Here is a 22,464-nt window from a genome sequence, read left to right on the forward strand (position 1 = left end):
TATTTTATTTTTTAGCAGGCTATTATTTTCTTTTTTTTTTAAGAATTATATTTATTTCGTTGTGTCTTTAATTTGTTAAAATTATATAGCCCTTTTTTCAAAGTTCTCTGTGTTAGGTTAGGGTTAATCAGTTATTTCCAGCTTACTCGTTTGATGAGTGTGTATGCAGCCTAAAAACCGAGGTGCCGCAAGTTGCTGTTTTGTTTTAATGGTTAATGTTATAACGCTTATAAAAAAACATAGGCTACCCAATGTTTTTGTCATGTGAGTGGTGTTTTGGTTTAGCATTGGTTACTTCATCTTATTTAAACGAAATCATGTTTAAAGTCTGTTAGTCCGAATATTTAGTGTGTACATTTTTCACAAGCTGTGAGATAAAGTCCGCGGGAGAGGGCGGGCGGGAGTGGAACACATAGGGTTGCGGGAGCGGGCGGTCCTGGTCATAAATTCAGCGGGAGCGGGCGGGTTTAAGAAAAAAACTCTAGATGGAAGTACCGACCCAGTGTTAAAATTAACGTGCAAAGACTAAATCAAATGCCATTTACAAAAATAAAGGTAAAACAATGATGCTGGACGATTTTGAAGATGGAGGAGAACATGGAGTTTTTCGGCACTGGGTCGGTACTTCCACGTAAGTCACGCGTGACCTTTCCGAAGTGATGACACCATACGCCGTGAATAATCACAACACTGAAGTTGTGCATTTGTGGTTAAAAATTATATACACTTTTATTTTTTCTTGAAAATTACCGATTTTGACACATACGTAGGTATATATAACCGCTCAAGGCCACTAAAGCACCAAATATAACTATAAATATAGCGAATGTGTCTGCGTCTCTTAGACAGCGGTCAGAAATGGTCTCTCGTGCAAATGGAGAAATGATTTGTCTTTCGCTCCTGACTGCGATTCAAAGGCTTAAAATTACTTGTTTTATGCTTACAAACCCATACAAATTAAAAGTTTTCGTGACCACGCAGCACAGCAACCTCACCTGAATGAGTAACTTAAGAAGGCGCAAGTCTGTTGATGTCATTCACCTTCACTCCGCCCTTTCCATTTTCAAAAACTCATCGGATATAGACCAATCACAATAATGACCTATTTTTGATCACCCCTGAAAACGTGAGAAACAATATAATAATTTGTTTGCTTGTTTTACCAAAAATCGTGCACACAATATAATTATTAGTTTTACTAAATCGTGTGCACGATACAATCATTTGTTTGCTTGTTTTATTAAATCGTGCTCATGATATAATAATTTGTTCCCTTGATTTAGTAAATCGTGCAAATGTTGTACGAAATAGTTCATCCAAAAATGAAATTTCTGTCATCATTTACTCACCCACATGTTGTTTCAAACTTGTATGAGTTTCTTTCATCTGCTGAACACAAAATGTCAGTAACCAAACAGTTGACAGACCCCATTGACTTCCATAGTCATTTGAATAGTCAATTTCCATAGTCGAAATGAACTATCCTTTCAAAACGAGGGAACAGCGTGTTAGTAAATCGTGGGAGTGATTTGTTAATTCATGGCCACGAAATACAAATTTCTTCCTGTATGTCATGTCATGTGTGTGGCTCCGTAGATTTGGCCATGTTGAAAAGACACTTTTTTATTTGCTGCAAGGGCAAAAAACAATTGACTTCCAATACCGACACCATAGTTAGCATAGATACAATACTGTTTACAGCGGTTACATGTCTGACAAACGCTTTAAGCGGTTGACCAATCACAACAGACTTGCCTTTTTGGAAAGGTGAGCTTTAAAGAGATAGGAAATAAAACAGCGTTTCAGGCAGATGGTGAAAAAGAAGGTCGCAAGGGAGTGACGGGTCCGCGGAAAAGTCTAGAAAAAACCATCTAAGAGATTGAAAACCCCTTTTCTAGCAGACCCCAAGAATAAAACTATGAACTTATTTATGGGCAGTTGGGCACTAATATACAATACGGCCGCCAGCGGACTCACACAAGCATCACGGCTCAAAGCAGATGAATTTTACTGACAGAGCCAAAGGGAAAGCAGGGGTCCCACAGACCCCAGGCCTAATCCCTCAGAGAAAAGCCCTGCATTTAGGCCCTGGGACACTTAATCCAGAGCCCCTGTTCACAATACACTTCAGATCTTCCTCTGGCCGCTGTGCTTCCGCTCACGGCCCGTCCGGGTGCCATGAAAAACACAAAGAGAAGGAGAGGTTAGGAAACTACAACACATGGATGGTTTCAACAAATCAAACTTGAGCAGTGATTTACGTAAAGCTTCCATGCGATCACCACTGTTGATTGAGCGATATAAACATGAAGTGCTCAGAATATCTGATGGAGTTGCACCGCTCATCCGGCTGCCAAACAAAACAACATGCATCTAAAAGATTAAAAATAAAACCACAAAATTAGAAAGTCGACCCCTCATGCCAGGATACGGCCCTCATTTGAGTCCAGAGAAAAAACACTCACTCCTTCTTGTGTCCGTGCCAGCACAAACATGTATAAAGAGCACGTACGTATCACAAACACACACACTGGTGGGCATTGTGAGTGTTTAGCTGGAGCCCCCGTGTCGGGACAGAAAAACAAGCTTCTCTAAATGGACAGATAAAGGAGGCCAGAGGAGAGATAATGTTTACAGGAGACGTGCCGGTTTGCCATGTTTATTCTGATGCACCAATAGCTGAAATCCACAATTCAATCCAGATCTGAGATTTGATTAGATGGGGGAAAAAATAAATAGTACCACGGTGACAGATGGTATTACTATAGTACTCACCAAATCTGCATTTATTTGATAAAAAATACAGTAAAAATGGTGTGGGGCCTCCGTAGATCAGACTTGTTTGTTCAGCACATCCCACAGATGCTCGATTGGATTGAGATCTGGGGAATTTGGAGGCCAAGTCAACACCTCAAACTCATTGTCGTGCTCCTCAAGCCATTCCTGATCTGTTTTTGCTTTGTGGCAGCGCATTATCTGCTGAAAGAGCCACAGCCACCAGGGAATACCGTTTCCATGAAAGGGTGTATATGGTCTGCAACAGTGCTTAGGAAGGTGGTACGTGTCAAAGTAACATCCACATGGATGGCAGGACCCAAGGTTTCCCACCAGAACATTGCCCAAAGCATCACTGCCTCCGCCGGCTTGCCTTCTTCCCTTAGTGCACCTGGTGCCATGTGTTCCCCAGGTAAATGACGCACACGCACCCGGCCATCCACGTATATAAAAAAAACGTTCTTCAATTGCTCAGTGGTCCAGTTCTGATGCTCACGTGCCCACTTGTTGGTGCTTTCGGCGGTGGACAGGGGTCAGCATGAGCACCCTGACTGGTCTGCGGCTATGCAGCTCCATACGCAACAAACTGTGATGCTCTGTGTATTCTGACACCTTCCTATCAGAACCAGCATAAACTTCTTGAGCAATTTGAGCTACAGTAGCTCGTCTGTTTGAATGGGCCAGCCTTTGCTCTCCACATGCATCAATGATGCATGGTCTTGGCCGCCCATGACCCTGTCGCTGGTTCTCCACTGTTCCTTCCTTGAAGAAGCACTTTTTTAATAGACACTGACCACTGCAGACTGGGAACACCCCACAAGAGCTGCAGTTTTGGAGACGCTCTGACACAGTCGTCTAGCCATCACAATTTGGCCCTTGTCAAACTCCAATCCTTACGCTTGCCCATTTTTCCTGCTTCTAACACATCAATTTTGAGGACAAAATGTTCACTTGCTGCCTAATATATCCCACCCACTAACAGGTGCCGTGATGAAGAGATAATCAGTGTTATTCAGTTCACTGGTCATAATGTTATGCCTGATCGGTGTATACTATGGAAGCTCATTTCTGCCACAGAATAAAAAACAATTTAAAAGCTAATTACTCACAATATCATGCTGTTAGCATTCATAATAGTCCATTAAACTGCTTAACCTGATGCAGTACGAAACTTAAAATGCTGGTTATTAAAATAAAATCAAGACTGTTCAAATAACAGAAAGCTAACCTCAACATGCTCAAGTCATCTAAATAATCTGATTCACTGTACCCAATGGCAGGCGATTGAGTGGGATGACGGCAGAATCATTACATCCTCTCATCTCATTCCATGTTTACCGTTTTCCTTTTCTCCGCTTCCCTTTGGTTCATGTGGCCTATCCATGTGGAAACCCAGCGGTTAATTCCATGAAACTTGAAGAGAGTCTAAGAGCAGAGAAAAATCTTCACCAGCGCCACAAAGCAACCAGTGTTTCTGTCCTGTGGTCGCCACTCAGTGGTACTAAATCCAAGTGTGTTTCTTCAAATCAAACTGCACAGTAGAGGGGATTTACCAAAGTTTGTGTGTTTGAACATGCTTTAAACAATACCAGAGTGTTTACCTCTACTGAAATAAGCTGGTAAAACAGATTGTGTGGAATGCAGCCCCAGAGTGGATTGGAAACGATCTTGGATGTGTCCCGAAACCTGAAAAACGATACCTTTGCAAGCAGTATACAGAGGAACGAAGGCATCAAGGCACGTCTGAATCCAGGGTCTGCATCCTTTCTACTTGTATGACGTTCATTTTAGATGGCAGCGTAGATATATCCTTCTACGACCGTCTACGATATCCCACGATCCTACAGAAAAAAGGCTTCTAAAGGAGCAAATTAAATCAATACAGAAAAAAAGTATATAACCATCGAAAAAACACACTTCAGCTATATTAACGAATTGAAATTGAAAGATAATGTGACAGAGAGGCTGATATAATGAGGATGCTAAAGCAGGACTAAATGATTTAGGACAAACGAAAAAATTTTGTCTGTCATCTCAAATAGCTTGTGGCTCACAACATATCATAGCCAAATGTTCTATAATGGTAAAGTGATGCCTGGTGTTTTTACAGTCCTGGCTCCAGAGCTCCGCTGGCAGAGTCCAGCATGCACAGCGCAGAGACGCTAACACAGTGTGGCAGCGCCGACAGAGAACCCAGAGACTAGAAGAGAAAGATAAAACACAGTTACACAGACAAGGCATGTAGACGACTCCCACAGACAGCACGGTCCCAAACCATCCGATGTATACTGCATAGAAAAATGGCACTTGCTTCCTCCGGCGAGCTTTAATGTGACTGTTCGAATTTATGGGACTTCCAGATTACAGGATAGTACCTGGAAGCAAAGTAATGTTAACGACAAACACTTCAGATTCAACAAAGTTGACCAGGTTAATGGCAACAAATCTTTTAAAGACACTTTGTTGGTGAAAATGAACTAAATATTGACCTGTAGAACTAAACTACTGCTCAAAAATTCAAAAAGATTTTTTTTTAAAGGAAATTAATACTTATATTCAGCAAGGACGCATTAAATTGATCAAAACTGGCAGTAAAGTCATTGCAAAAGATTTCTATTTCAAATAAATTCTGCTCTTTTGGACTTTCTATTCATCAAAGAATCCGGAAATAAAAAAAAATGCAACATGTTTTCCACAAAAATATTATTTTCAACAAATAATAATGTTGTTTTGTTTGGAAATAATGTTTCTTGTGCAGAAAATTCAGCTTTGATCACAGGAATAAATTACATTTTAAAATATTTTTTTTAAACTGTATTTTTGATTAAATAAATGCAGCCTTAAGCCGGGTGCTCACTGTGCAATTTATAATAGTCCTTTACGTTTATTCCTTGTCAGACTGTAAGAACATGATCCCCGCTGTAAGCCATGTCACACTGTAAGATCTCAGTTGTCATTAATGTCAGACTGTACGATAGTCAAGCCGCGGTAAAAGCGGACGCATGCAAGAAAACTTATCTAGAGTTTTATATCCTCAATCAATGACGCATTCGGTGACCGGGAGCTGCATTACACGCGGTAGTGGCTACAAAGAAATCTCTAGCGCTCATTTTGGTCATAGTTTGTCTTGAAAAACGAAGATAATTTGACGTTCGTCGTAGGAGAAGTCACACTGCAGGACTGTACGCCAAATCTTCTGACACTGTCAGAATTTCGTCTGAGGTAAAATTTGATCGCAGCGGTCATTAATCGGCTGCCGGTGAACATGACAAACTAAGGATCAAAGACTTCAGATTTTAGCCTAGGATCAGAGGAATCTTTTAGGATTTGCAAAATTTGACGGCCAAATTGTGGCCAAAATCGCACAATGTGCACCCGGCTTTAGTGAGCAAGAAACTTCTTTTAAAAAATCTTAGCGTCTATAAAAAATCTGTAAAATGATCTATACTTTTTTTTTTTGGTATTGACAGAAATTCACAACAATGTCATGTAAAGACACCGCTGGGCAATTAGGTATTTTTGTCCCACACCAACTTATTACGGCAGTGTAAACTGATAAACCCATCTTTAAAAACACTTGTAAAAACAGAACAGAAAAGGCTGCGATAATCTCAACTTTTGACTATCGACTAAGGCCCCGTCCACACGGAGACCCGTTTAGCTGTATACGTAAAAATGTTGTATCATATCAGCGTTTCGTCCACACAGATCCGGCGTTTTGGGAGCCTGAAACCAATATTTTTTTAAACCGGGTAGCAGAGTGGATAAATCTGAAACCGACACCCATGCATTTCGTGTGTACAGCCAATCCGTATATTTTGTGAAACGGTGATGTCATCACATCTGGTCCCGCCCGGTAAAGACTAGAAGGGATATAACTACGGGCACTAGGCATGCGCACATCAATATCGCGTCATTTAATTACTGTATTTGCATTATTGTAAGGGTAGGTTTAGGGTTGGGCTTAATAAAACACAATCTGGTAAGTAGCACATTTATTGTTCTTTTATCGTAAGATTTTGCCTCACTTCCTACCATTGCTGTACCCCTTCTAGCCACAACTATTCTCAATTTTCAGTGTATTTCTGTGGGAGAATAACAGCGCCACACACTGGCCTGGCATGTATACTACATCGTTTTGAGTCGGTTTCAGTGGTTCCGTGTGTACGCGGATATTTCTTGAGACAAGGGAAAAAAAGATTGGATAGGGAAAGCTCTGGCTTCGTGTGGATGTGGCCTAAGAGTTATTCATGTGGCAATCCAAAGACAGAATGAATTTCATCAGATGTCAGGTGACTCCTGCTGTAGTTCATTTTGTATGTTTCCTGAATCTACAGCTGGCTCTCGCTCTTGGTTCAACACCAAGGCCACCCACCCCTTTTCAACAGAGCCAGTTCTGCCGACAAAACACACCGTCCCCGGCCAGACGCGAGTGAGTCAGCTCTGCATCAGCATTCACATGTTAGTCTTCAGATCTGACTGAGGCACAGGAATGAGGACTGGAGTTTGGCCCAGATAATGTCACCTACAGCTGCAGAGGAGACGCTTTAGCACTTGAATACAAAAAAATGGTGCTTTAGTCCAACAAATTGAGACCAAACCAGCAGATTATATCATTTTTTCAAATTTTATTTTACTTGAAACAGAACAATAATATTAAAATAAAAGCACTCGAATTATTACTTCAACCGAAAGACAAAGCGAGAAAAGAAAAATCTGTTCCACGGGAAAAAGGATTGATTCAACCATCCAGCAAAGCCAATAACAAGTCGTCAGCTGTATAACTTACATTGTGTCATAGCACCTGCTTTGGATGGCATTAGTCTCTTTAGGAGAATAGAAGCAATTTGGGAAAGCAGTGATTATGCCACAAAAGGCCAAATGATTCAGAGCAACCACAGTCTAGAAATACCCATCCAAACATGACGTATAGGGTCGCACATCATTTCTTGTTATATATAGCTAGTTCAGTGTGATTGGTGAGATGTAAATGGGTAATATTTTGGGATACATGTGAGACAACATTTGTGTCGTTGCATGTGTGCGGGTGGGATTATAGCAAAGCGCTGCTGTCCAGACAATATAAAAGTAGAGTTCAAAGAGATTACAAAAGACAGGGTGAGTGAAGCAATCCACAGCAGTGTAACAAAAAAAAGCAAACAGTACACACAGATGGGGAAAATACCTCTGGAGGAAGAAAAGGACAAAAGCAAGAAATAAACAATCAGGGAGACAATAAACAGACAAGCGTACAAGCACTTACATGTTTTGAAAGACAGACAGAGAGACAGACAGATGCTTGTAAGGTATAAAGGGGCTCTAAGCTCTGTAGAGCAGAATTCTCTCTGCACACGTCTGGCCCACCAGACTAGCGTACTGCTCCACTTCCTTCTCGTCGTTCGAACCCTTGCGCTTACGGGCGTAGGCCGCGTAGGGCATCACTGTCCTCCTGTGGAGCACTAACGCCTTGCCCAGATCCTTCAGCGCAAGAGCATCACCTGCAGAAGGACACAGAAAGAGGAGAAAACTTAGACAAATCCGGAGAAACTAAAGTGCTGCAGGATCATTACAAATCAGTAACTACTAGTGTTGTCAAAAATATTTTGATATGTTTCTATACTGAAATATCGATAACACTCTATTTTAAGGTGACGTAGTTACACATTACTATATGTACTTACAATAGTAATAACAGTAAATTATGCGTATAAATACATATAGTTAATTAATAATACGCAGTACTTAATGGAGTCAGTACAATGTAACTTCATCACCTTAAAATAAAGTGTAACCCCGATACCAGCTGTGTGTTCTCACTCTCTCTTCTCTCCAACTGTGAATTGACACAAACCCGCCTCTTCTCACTTGCTCGTCTCACTCACTCCAGTTGAATAGTGCTTGTATTGTGGATAATTATACTTATTCCCACAGGTTTCTCGCCCACACCAAAAGCGCGTGCACCACTGATCTATATAAGTGGTGCTCTCAAAAAGCCGCCTCTCAAACAACTCAAGTACCAAATCGAGTTGTTTTTCGCGGCGTATTGCGCTTAAAAGTTCAAACACACACAACATTGTTAAAATGCCCATCTTGACGAGTATTCAGGTAAACACAGTCGTAAATAGTTGAGAAAGACTGCACGTTGTGTAACCGTATATTGGATCTGTGCGTTAGCTCAGACACATTTTGTTATTTTTAATGGGACACTTTCTTATTTAATTCTAAATAACACCACTAATCTAATTTATAATCGTGTTGGTTAAAATCGAAATGAACCCACGAGTATAGGTTGCTGTCAATGCACGAATCTAATATAGGCTGTTACACACATTTTCTCTTTCTCAGCCGTTTATGTGACAAAACTAACTGTGCAATTTTACGGGGATATTTTGACATAATTTTGTGTGTATTTGTGCGTGAACTAGCCTAGGAGGCGCTCTCTGTGCTCTTTGGATGTGTGCACAGCTTAGAAAACTGCACAGGTACAGAAGTGTTGTCTGCTTCATTTCGTGCTTGAAGAATGGTTTAAAATCTGATTATTCATATGCAAATGTTAATTTAACGAAAATGTTGAACGAATATCGAAATGTTAATTTTATAACAAGTAGACCTATTCGATTCCTGGCCTTAAGTATCTTATGATTTCAGAACAGATTTTATTGCTAACCCTATTAATTACTATACAAAACAGCCATTTCATTCATGCTATTGCATGTGAATACTAGAGGACTAGGGGAGCTATGTGAACAATATTTGTAATTTTTTCCCTGAAATTGGCAATTATCGTCTTGTAACCGAATTTTATTATCGACATTGTGGTACTTGTGAGACATCGTCAATATAAGATAATATCGCCATATCGCCCAGCCCTATTACCTAAAACTCTCCAAGAAACAAAGGCTACATCAATTCTACATTCATCAGTGAAACAACATGCAGTTAAGTCACTGGGTGGAGGGATAAACATCAGGACTTCACTCACCCTCAAAGGTTCAAATGAGGGTCAGGTGCAGATTTGAACTAACAATTACCCAGGTATGATGATGAAAAAGGATCTCTCCACCCTTAGGCAACAACATCAGGTCAGTCAGGGTTACTACAGCTTGACCTCAATCATCACAAACATAGAAGCAGAATCGTTCCAAAACCAGCGGCTCAGAGCAGAGCAGCCAGAGACGTGTAACAATGACTCCTTCAGTGAAAGAGCAGCTTGGTCGGTTCTCATTTGTTTATAGGACTTCACTCCACTCCGGCAAGCCAAAATTCAGACACACATTGCGTATTCAGTCAAGAAGCCAACACCTTCCCCCATGAGCTGTTAAAACAAGAATTGCTGCAAAAAAAGAATGCAGTCATTTGTAGAAGCCTGAAAATGGCCCTCCAAGGCAGCGGGAGGTTAAAAAGGGAGAATAAACTTTCTAGGCCAGGTTGATTAAACCAAATGAAGAATTACAACGTCAACTCAATGCAATTTTGAACTGAAAAAACTAAATTGTGAATGTTGCAATCATAGACACAAAGACTTTAGATATACAAAGACTCATAAAACTTATGAATGAGAGAAAGTGCAACACGCAATATGGCGGAATAAGTCCCACCTTCTAAATAAAAGAGCCAATCGCTGATTGATAAAGTCATTGCCGTTAGACAGTGGTCCAGCCCAAAAAATTAACTTTTTTGTAATTCTATGTGAACATAGGAAACCAGTTTTGGGAGAATTTCCCCACTCAAAGAGATAGGAGCTGTACTTGCATGACCTGAGAGGAGTTTTAAAGATGGCTGCCAAATCAAATGACTTGCCTTAAAGTGACTTTTATATGCATGCCACATTCAACCGCTTAAGACACGTCAGCGCGTCCGCCATCTTGGAGCGGTCAACATTTCAGATGCAGTCATCACTCACAGTAAAAATAAATGAGTTTTCCAAGATGCCACAACATTGTGCAGCCTCTGGTTGTGAAAACCACAAAGATTTAAATTCCTGAAGAAATGGGATAACCCGTCACAGGTGAGAAAGAATGTGTTGGTTTGTTTTTATATGTATGAACTCAATATTACAGGTTTTTAAACTACGGTAACTTTTAAATGTTGTGTTAGCTAGCGTTAATGATAAACTAATGGTCAACTTGCTCTCGAGTGTTCACGGACCGACGGCTCACGTATAGCGGCCCATAGAGATAGCTGCTAACGAGGTATCTATGCGTATATATCTGGCTGCAATTAGTTTGAATTTTACTACCTTACATTCAAATTCAAATTGCAAGTCTGCATCTTGTTTGCTACCTAAATTCAGATCCTGTCACAAAGCGACCCCTAAGGATCTGCTTTGGAGAGCGTGAGGGTTCGTTTGTGAAGGGAAAAAAAAATTATGGCCCTTCCCACAACAGCACTATCGTGCAAGGTGTAATTTATTTTCTGCACTGAAGATATATATAAAAGTCCACGAGTGATGGTGGAACGGGAACTTATGGAATTTAAAGGCATTCTCAATTCAGCTCTGAATGTTGCATAACTAAAATACTTTGAAATTCAATATACTCACATACAATACAAGATAAGACAAAAAAGTAGTGGCATCAATTTATATAAAAGGCAGAGAGTTCTGAGAAAATAACTGAATATCGCAAACGTGCTTCGCCATACCACAAAGTGACAGAAATATACAAACTATAGGCCACCAGCCTTAAACAGAGCTGGAGGAACTGAAGAGAAAATAAACACAGGGATGTGCAAAACTCCAGGCCAACAGTGACAGATAAGTAACAATATATTGCTCTGGCGATTCTTTTTAGTGAAAGTTATGATTGTTATTAGCAGATCTGACACCAACTCATGGTTCCCGCTCTGTGAAACGCCTCATCTGGAAGCCAGCTGACAGTTTTCATGGGGGATGCTGGGTAATGTAAATTAGTCCTCATCATTTCACACACATAGGGGGTTTAATTTACACCGTTTCCCTGTAATAAAGCCAGTAAAACCCATCCGCCACACAGACACTGTTCAAACTTGGCTTGAGTTTTGTGGGAGATTGAGGGGTATGAGAAAAGAGAAGTGAAAGAGAGATGAAATATAAAACTTGAGCACAACTACAGTACCCACACTGTTCTCTCATGCTGATAAAAAAGAGAGACAGAAAACACCTGCATATGTTGTGTTTTGGATGCTGGTGTTCTCCCAGATCAGTTGACCATCACCAGACCAGAGCACCACTAACCAAAATAAACCAGCCCGAACTAGTAGAAAATCCCATCCTAGGCTTAAGATGTTCTTTTAAGCAGTGAAGTTGGAGGACAAAATTAAAGAAAAAAAGATGGATTAGGAGCACTCTGTACTTTTGGTGCACTACGGTCCCAGAAAGTATTTGAAAAACACTTAAAATGTCTAAATGTATTTGCATTACATCTGCAAACAAAACAGCCTCAATCACAAAGACTATTTTGAACAGAACATCTATTGTTTCAAATCTGAGAAATGTGTGCATCTTTATTTCAAATAAATGAAATAATATATTCATATTTTGTTATCTGATGCAATGAAATTCATGTTTTTAAATAACAAAACACTCTGTCTGTAGCTGAAGAGGCCATACAAACGTATGCACATCTATATGTTCTGCATCTGATTTGTCCTAATCCTGGCCTGTTCAGGGGAAAGATGCTAGCTTCTCCAGACTGTAAGACGATAGCTGTGCGCAGACAGATAAAGCAGGATAAATAGAGTGCGAGCAAGACAGGCAGCAAAAGAGTGAGCGAGAGAGAAAAAAAATGGAGAGAGGAAAAAGAGAGGTAGCTGGCAGTCTATCACACTACATCCAATAAATTATGATAAATGAAGAGCAGACGAGACCCGTGAACAGCAAGTTCTGGACGTTCTCTCATAACTGTATGAAGCCCCTGCCTACACCCCCAAACCAAACACTGGGAGCTTTATTATTTCCACTCAAAAAGAAGAAAAAACATTCCCTGGAAAACCCCTTCAGGCGCTCAATACTCGGTTTCGGTCCCAGTAAAGTACTGCAACTTTTAGTGGAAAATGAAAGCTTACTTTATACTTTTATACTGCAAATCTTCCTTTATTCATGCATTGGCACCTTATTTTGCTCGCAAACTGTAGTTCCTTGAATAAAATAAGCTTTGAGTTGAAAATTCAAATGCAAGCCAAAACTCTAAATCAGCACAAATGTGATACCTTGAATACAGAACTGAGGATTGTGGTCCTCCAGGGTAAGCAGGTTGTGTAATACATTAGCATTTTAAAGAGACAACCCAAGTGAATGTGCCTAAAATGCAGGAGAATGTATGCTCAGCATGGTATTATGCAACTTAAGTGGGCATATTTTACAAAGGAAAAAAATTCAGTGGTACCCTGTGGGTGAGGTAATTTATACTAAATGGGACCTAGCCATTAATCTCCACACACAGTTTCATGAGATTAGATATTGGAAAATAATACAGAGACAACAAATAACACATTTCTATATTGTCGTCTTCACTGGCTGCATACATAACTGAACATTAAGCACGGCAAGAGTAGTGTGATTCATTAACAAATGACTGAGTGATTCTTTTAATGAATCACAAATGAAACGTTATCAATTTGAAACAGCCTGAATGCCTTACAGTGGTGCTTGAAAGTTTGTGAACCCCTTGCAGAATTTGTGAATAATTTTAACAAAATTAGAGGATCACACAAAATGCATGTTATTTTTAATTTAGTACTGTCCTGAATAAGATATTTTACATTATAGTTTTTTTTACATATAGTCAACAAAAAACAAAAAAAAGCTGATTTTATAAAAATGACCCCGCTTGAAAGGATGATCCTCGGCTGTTTTTGTATTTTGTGATGGTTGTTCGTGAATCTATTGTTTGTCCTGAGCAGTTAAACTGATCAATGTTCTTCAGAAAAATCCTCCAGTTCCTGCAAATTCTTGAGCTTTCCAGCATCATTTGCATATTTGAACCCTCTCCAGCAGTGACTGCATGATTTTGAGATCCATCTTTTCACACTGAGGATGATTGAGGGACTCAAACACAACTATTAAAAAAGGTTCAAACATTCACTGATGCTCCAGAAGGAAACACGATGTCTTAAGAGCCGGGGGTGAAAACTTTTGAACAGGATGAAGATGTTCTATTTTTTTTTTCATTTAGCACTGCCCTTCGGAAGCAGCAAACGATACTTACACACTTTCCCAGAAGACAAATTAAATACGATTTACCTTGATCTTCAAACTCAAAAAGTTTTCACCCCCGGCTCTTAATGCATCAGGTTTCCTTCTGGAGCATCAGTGAATGTTTGAACCTTTTTTTAATAGTCTAATTTTGTTACAATTATTCACATTTTCACAGATTCTGCAAGGGTTCAAGAAACACTGTATATAACCAATAAACTCAAATTTTGATGTCCATATTTTTATAAATGTATATGCAAACAATGTGGGTCTGTACACTGGTGTACATTGACATTCAGCAAAGACATAGACTGATCTAAAGAAAAGTAAAAGAATGAAAACAGTGTCAAGATTTTAAACAGCAATAAACAGTTGAGAATGAAAGCTTTTAGCTGCTCAATTAAGCACAACAATAACACTGTACAGAGCCGTCACGACAGGCTCTTTTCAGTCAGACAATCCAAACATCCGCTCTGTATATAAACACACTCTCCTTCCCCCGACCCATTCTTACTCCATTCATCCATCCTTTGACTCGATTAACACTCCTGTCAAGCAGCATCAGACTTTCTCAATCAGCCGCACCGGAGGTTCACCGACACGCTGCTTCAGGGCCAGATCTATCCCGGGGTCAGAGGTCAAAGGTGACAGATCGGACTTTCTCTGGAATGAGAGAGTCAGGCTGACACCCCGGCACGCTCCTTGAAGAGAAAGAGGAGGTGGTCTGGAAAAACTACACAAGTTCCTACAGAACTACTTTTTTGGAACATAGTTGAACAATTTATGTTCACTTCCCGTCCCATTATATATCCATTATATATCCAAAACAATAATATCTTAGTAAAAATCTAAAGTAATATTGACAAACTATAAATAATTTGAAAGCTAACAATCTCTAGTTTTCATAGTTGGTGACTGGTTTTCAAAATAAATGACAGGAGTAATTTATCAATTTGCAACAAGAATATTTCATAAAATACTCATAAGTCATGTTCAGACCTTTATTCTGAAATAGAGATAAACATGTAAAATCATGAAAAATTGGTAGAAATCTCAGTTCGTTTTCATGCCAGGAGTTCAAAAGATAACATCCATTCATTTTGAGAAAAAAATGGTCTGAACACGTTTTAAATATAAAGAAAAAAATGATAGATTCTCCATTTGTGACATGGCGGCGAGCTATAACGCACGTTATAAGTATATACATGTTCTTTCCACATGTCTTACGTGTTTGTTAGCAGTTGAAATCAAATCAAATATGGCCAAACTGCCCATACTACTTCTAAATAGGATGTCTACTTCATAAATTGTATGAAAATTAAAGACATATATGGTTCAGATCACTCAAACCATATATGGAAATGGTGGCGCCCTTATATAGTCAGTAATGGAGCTTGGATGTCATTTAGTAAAAATGTGTTGTACTGCGCCCATTCAAAATCTTACTGAAAGCAAATTTTTTGACATTTTTGTAACTTTGGAACACAACTTGTTCAGATTTTTGGCTTTTTGGAGTAAAACATGTTTTGTAAAATATATATTTTATATAAAATGTATTATTATTTAATTTTTTTACATGAAACTCAAACTTTTTTCCTATTTCAACAATAATCTGCCAAACGTCTTCTTTAAAACAAGACCAACCTTTGTCTATATTCCAAAGCATTCTTAAATTACAACCATTTAAGTTTGGAAAATGCATTCTCATGTCTATGCGGAAAACAGCTAAGGGGTTCAACTTTTCTGTGCGTATGTACTGTATCTTTAACTTCACATTCTGATATAAATATACACTCAATCAGCGAGTAACATTAATCAGTAACCACTCTGACAGATTCAGCAAGCAATTCAATTCGTAAGACTGAATTAAACTGATAATTTGTGTGTTGGCAGCAAATGCAATCAAATAAAAAAGTGTTTAATTTTTCCCCATCACATTTAGATTAGACTATCAGTCCTAAAGACCGAATTTGAAAAACAAATCAGTTGAATGTAGCATTGTAAACAAAGCCAAAAAGCCAAATAAAATCAAGATTTTCACAACACTTTTGTAGCGCTCATCTCATAAATATAATTATTCTGATATGACCTGAATCCTGTCGGTCAGGAGAAGCTTGTGAGGTCAGTTTGGTACTCTGTCAGACAAACACAATACAGACTCACAGCCAGATTTACCTTATCAGGCAAGTACCCCACGACCAAAGAGTTCAAGCAGTATGTGAGTAAACACGCTCCTCAGGCACCTCATTAAAATGAGCTTCCTCTGGATGGATCATTCATTGCCCTGACTCTGTAGTGTCTGACAGACTGTTTTTGTTTCAGCTCTGAACTCACACACACCTAATTTAATCAATCAATCAAGGTCTGTTAGTTCAGTACAAATACATTAAGTCAGATAGGTCACCAGTACTATAATCACATATAACTAGAAGAACTAGTCTGAACCGCACACCACATGTTTTCTGGGTCAACAGTTGACCGGAAAATTGCTAATTCTTTAAAATCTTTCAAAAAGAATGGGGAAGAATTTAAATCCAATCAGTTTTAAAGACTTTTTAAATAAATAAATGTAAAAACATTTAAATTGTTATGAGACTGTTAAAGGGGCTATATGCAACTTTTTCCCCAAAATAAACGTAACAATAGCCTTTTTATTTGACCATTTATGACTCAAACATCTCCTGATGAGCATACTGACACCTTGTCCGCTCACAGTGGGTGCACCTATAAGCCTGTATCCTATTTTGCCTATTTTCTGGCGGGTCGTCTTTTCCCGCGCTGTCTGCGGATGTGACGTCACCACCGCTGCGAGAGCGAGCAGAAAATAAGAGCAGTTCTGTTTTTTGGCCACAGGTGTCAGTCGCGAGTTTAAATTTCAGAAAAACGCATATAGCCCCTTTAATGTTAAGTTTGAAAATGCTTATGCACAAATGAAATATTTAATATTTATATTTGTGCTTATGCACATTTAAATAAAAAAAAAAAAACTGTCATTAATTACCAAAGACTTTATATATAGGAAGACTGCACTCCGATTACCTCGATGGGAGAAAGTGCAATGCCCAATATGGCGAATAAGCCCCGCCTTCTAAATGAAAGAACCAATCATTGATTAGTAAAGTCATGACATCACTGCAGCCGTTAGAAGCTCTGGTTGCTATAGAAACAGGCAGTGTTTTGAGACGCTTTGTCCAGGCTGAAAAATTTAGTTTTTTGTTGAGCGTTTAGAAACAAAATTTATGAGACAGTTGTTGTCAGATTTCATTGGTGATTTCAAATATGAAATGTAATCGTAAGTCTGGCAAACAGTTTTGGAGAATTTGATGTTTCCCCATTGAAAGAGATAGGAGCTGCACTTGGATGCCTGAGAGGCATTGTGGGCGTTGCAGAGTGAAATGACTTGCCTTAAAAGGTACTTTGTTAATTACTCACACTTCATTCCACAAACCAGCCGATTCCACAAAAGAAATTAAATGTGAAAAATGACTTTTTGTGGAACATAAAAAGATATTGTGAAGATGTTGGACACCAAGCTTGTCTGGCTATCACCAGACCAAGCTCAATTTAAGATTGAACATTGGTCTGGGCTGGGGAGTCTGCGCTGTATTTTCTACTGCACAAGAGGCGTGATAAACAAGCATAAATTAAATGACTCTGTATGCAATTGGATAGTCCTTCAACCAATCAGACCACAAGAGGCGTGATCAACGGCTAATGACCCATCGCTTCTCTATCTGTCATTGTGTTAAACCCGCCAATAGCGCGCCAGGTGGATAAGCCGGTCTGTGATTGGTTCCCGCAAAAGTGTAACAGAAGCAGTAAAAAATGAATGTACAGGTTTCCAGACTGAGTTGCAGGGTGAAATCAAATCGCCAGCAGATCAGGCTGGGTTTACCCAGTCTAGAACCAAGCAACAATGGAGCCCAATGACTTCCATTTTATGCAGAAAAAAAGACATTTATAAAAATATATTTTTCATGTTCTACAGAAGAAAGCATGTCATATAGGTTTGGAACAACATGAGGGTGAGTAATTGGACGAATTATCTCTTTAAGAGGGTGAGCTTAACCGTAGGACAATTTCATAGTTTAAATAAACTCAGTGATTAATAAAAAGCATATTTCTCTCAGTTTTCGAAAGAGGGCATGTAGTTTATAACGCAGACATTTCTACATTATTTTCCTAATGTGGCTTTCACAGAATCTAAACATCGACCTTGTAACCAACCGTCAGACCGCTGGCCTTGAGCTCTGCTGAGAAACAGGCCTGAAATAGTTGGTCTGTCAGGCCAAGAACAACAGGTCATGTAGGATTGGAGGCACCACAAGAACGATTTAAAAACACTGGGGGAAATGAAGGCTTGTGTCTGGTTGCCAGTCGGCACGGAGGTAGGTCAAACAAGACCAAGGGCCTCCCAAGATCTGCAATCAAAACCAGTATGAAATGTGTGGGAAGCTATAAGGACTACAATGAGGTCATTCTTATTGGCATCATTTCTTTAACTACATAATTTATAGACTTGACAATATAACTTTTGCATTTTTTGATTTAGAAAATGGTCATCCTAACATGCCCTAACTAGGCACAATGAGACAAATCCTCTCCCTCCAAAGTTAATCTTTGTTTTGTCCTAACCAGCCACACTACGCCAAGTGACGCACAAAGTCATTGACCAACAAAAACCCGGTCTAAAGTCACTGGCACAATATTTTTTGTAAAATTTGTCATTGCATGTATCAGAATTCGCCTACCTATTAGCTTACCTATTTTGACGAGCAAGCAGGCGCGGCGTCATTGGACGAGCAGATCTGTTTCCTCACTAGAGAAGCGTTCATTTTTTCTGCTTGCAAATTCCTCCATGTAAATAGCGAATCCGCTATGGCGCGAGCGCAACTGGCTTTTAAAGGGAATGGGAGATGAGACTCTGATTGGTTTATTACACGTTACGCCCAAAACACACCCATGACTCATTAAGAGACTAGGGACAACCCTTTTTGGTCAAAGGTGTATTCGGACACGCCCTAAGTGCACCTGCACCATGCCCTTCAGACCATGATCAGATCGTTAAAATAGGGTCCTTTATGTTTAGTCAGAACCTCTAGTAAATGACATGTTATTTTATTTAGTTGTCTATTCAGAATCGTGGTAGAAACGTGATCTCTATTTTGAACAAAAAAATTATCAAGAATTGCGCAGCTCTACTTAGTACTAAATGTCATGTCCAAAGGGAAACAGTATCACACACTTCCAGGAGGATCATAGAGTTTTGACACCCTCTTCATCAGTGGCTTCAGAGACGAGTTCAAACGCCACACAGTGCTGTGAGGATCTGCTGACCGTGAACGTAATCTCTCCTTGACCCTTACCTCAACCCTCGCTCCATTTAACATCCAGACGCTCAGCTATAACTTAAATATTTACACACCAGAGAAGTACAGGCACACTTACACTTGCCCCAGTGTGTTTACAGGGCTGACGGGGTCAAATGTGAAGACAGATGAACCTGATGAAAAGGAAAGTGTGCTAACAGCCATGATTAAAAAAATGCTATTGTTCAATTTAAGGAAAAGTTCGCCCAGAAATGAAAAATGCATTATGTTGATTATTTCTTAAAAAAGAAAGAATATTATATTTAATATTATTATGAATCTTCACATTTGACACATAATATAGTTCATAATGACCAGGGGCTGTGGAGCTCCAATAAGTACGAAAAGTCAAAGTAGCTTAAAAGTTTGGTTTCAAAGGTTTTTTTTTTAAAGAAATTAATACTTATTTATTGCAGATATTGAATATTTATTCAGCAACGATGCATTAAATTGATACAAAATGACAGACGTTTTAAATTGTTACAAAAAATGTATATTTTAAATAAATGCAGATTTTATTTTATATAGCTTTCTTTCAAAGAATCCTGAAAAAATTGCATCACAACTTCCACAAAAATATTAAAGCAGCTCAACTGTTTTCAACATTGATAATAATAGGAAAAGTTATATAATATATCATTTTATTATTTTATTTTTTTGTAGAAATAAGTGCATACAGGTTTGGAATGACATGAGGGTAAGTAAACAATGACAGAATTTTCATTTTTGGGTGAACTCTCCCTTCAACATTACGTTCAGAGGGATGTCTGACATTAAACACACATGAGGGTATGGTTGGATAAAGATCACGACTAGTATGAAAAATGAATGCCTTGTCGTCTGTCCGGGGTGGACGTGTCTGTGGCATCCTAAAAGCAATGCTTCCTTTATCCACTGCCTGTATCACCCAGCATTAAATATGAATTCACAATGTTGACAGAATGATAGAAAGGTCTCTATAAACCATGTTCTTTAAACAGTGAAAATCTATCTTTGAGATCTTTGCGCAGAGACTCACATCAGCACAAACACTCCTACACCTCTGCTGTGGGCTCGAGTGGCACATCCTGATTTAACTGGGATATATAAACAACGGAGACTCTATTCTCCTCTCAAATTACATAAGAACCGCATAGAAGCACATCAGCAATGCATTTCTGTGCTACAAGTGGGACACTTTATTTAATTTAATAACACTGTTTGTCAAAAATAGGCTTAGATTTTTGCACAACATTTCCTGGTAATGGAAAAGGAATTCTGCGGAACGACTGCAAGAACTACACTCATATTGATAGGTGAATAATCAAATTAGGCAAAATATTTATCACTACACGAACACAGGTGAGAAATGTGTAGAAATTTGTAAGTGACGGCCGAGAAGTTCTATGGGCAAAGATTCCATAGGCTTGAAGAAGAGGAACTCTACATACTATAATATTCAATGATATTATTGATCTGCCTGCATTGACACCATTGTATGAGAACTGAGCTGAGCTGGACGATGTACAGCCAAAACAAACTTTGTTGCATTACTTTCCTGTTATCACTGTAAAGCTGCTCTGGAACAATTTGTATTGTAAGAAGCACTGTATAAATAAAGGTGACTTGACTGTTACGTTATATACGTTCTTACTTAACCTATTTACTGCTTTAAAGTTCCAATGGCATGAAATTTTCATTTTATGAGGTTTTTCAACATTAATATGAGTTCCCCTAGCCTGAATATTGTCCCCAAGTGGATAGAAATGTTGATCGGTGTAAACCCGAGTTCTGGCTGTCTCTCTCTGCCTTTGAGAAAATGACAGGCCAGACGAGCCAATCCTGAAGTCTCCTGGTTTGACGTCCAAGCAGGAACAGTTTCCTCCCTTTCCTCCACCCAGAGAATCTGGCACGCCCAAGCAAGCACTAGAGAGATCATGGGTTGTGAACGAGTGAACGCTGGCAGTTTCTCAGTGTTTGGATGTACAAATGAAAACAGAAGTCTTTTTTCAGTTCCTTCTGATCTGTGATCAGTGATTTCTGATGTGTAGCTAATTATTTATTATTCGTGCACACGCAGCGGCTTCTCTCTCCCGACAGAACGGTGTTTTCGTGTTTTCTATCTTGTGAGTCAGTGTTTTTGTACGTCCTCGTCGCGTCTATCGGTTCTAAAATGTGCATACAGTCATGAGTTTCTGCTCAACATCGGCCTCACACACGCCGAAGCTCGGGCTGCACTGGCCGGTGGCCTTCAACATCCCCGACCCCCAGTACTGCATCTGGCCCACAGCGGAGGCACCAAACGCGGTGTGAGATTAAGCAGAAGGGGGGTAAGCGTGAGGGTAGCCAGCCTAGCCCCACAATAAACTGGATTACATTCGATTACTGCTGTTGTGTCTTTGTTTGCGCTGTGTACTCAACGCGCGTCACTGACGCTTTTATTTTATTTAAAAAAATAATGCTATTATCAACACTTACTTTTAACTCGTTCATCTCGACAGCTGTAATGGTACTTTGCATGTGTTACAAAGTTGGTAATAATGATGAAGACGGACTCGGTGTGACTGGGACTCGTGTTGATTCAGAACTCTCAGATACAAACACAATAAACTCGCGCTGACTGACAGCGCTCTCACAACTCAGTAGTTACTATAAATAACTTTGTTAGCAATCACTGAGCTCAGTCTCTGGTACATTAGTGATGTCCGGTTCGCGAACGATCTTTCTTTTGAACCAGTTCTTTTTAGTGAACCGAATCAGTTCACTAAATCAGACTGAATTGTTCTAAACGGTTCGCGTCTCCAGTCAGCGCTGATCCATAATTTACTAAAGTTACTAACTTTCTGACATGAGTGACAGCCCCTCCGACTAGAAATAGACTAATAACCTGAAGTATATGCTGTAACTACAACAGTTCAGACATGCTGAGAACGGATGTGAAGTGAACTCAGGTCCATCCGTCTCTCTGGCAGCAGCTCGTGCCTCGTAGACCTCGTTAAACCACGCCCCCTCCGCTCATTTAAAATGCAAAGATGTCAGCCAATCACAACAGTGGGCGTTTTTACTGAAATCGCACAGCAGACACGCCTCTTGAAGCAGGGCCTTCAGCCACAGGGCAAACAGCAGTATAGAAAAAATGCCTTTTATTTCTAAATTATGACATTTTAT

At 39.4% G+C, this 22,464-nt stretch overlaps 1 protein-coding gene across 7 annotated transcripts in view; it reads right to left on the reverse strand.

The window, feature by feature from the left end:
• Window positions 1-6,234: 6,234 nt before the first annotated feature.
• ate1 (arginyltransferase 1) overlaps window positions 6,235-22,464 on the reverse strand; it is a 121,750-nt gene continuing 105,520 nt past the window's right edge. For all 7 annotated transcript variants that reach the window (XM_079842175.1, XM_079842173.1, XM_079842178.1 and 4 more), the window contains one exon: window positions 6,235-8,273. In XM_079842175.1, coding sequence (XP_079698301.1) covers window positions 8,095-8,273 — 179 coding nt within the window. In that variant the 3' untranslated portion in view covers window positions 6,235-8,094. The remainder of the gene's footprint in view (window positions 8,274-22,464) is intronic.

This window comes from Gobio gobio (assembly GCF_949357685.1).
Source record: "Gobio gobio genome assembly, chromosome: 18".
In the NCBI taxonomy this organism is placed as follows: Eukaryota; Metazoa; Chordata; class Actinopteri; order Cypriniformes; family Gobionidae; genus Gobio; species Gobio gobio.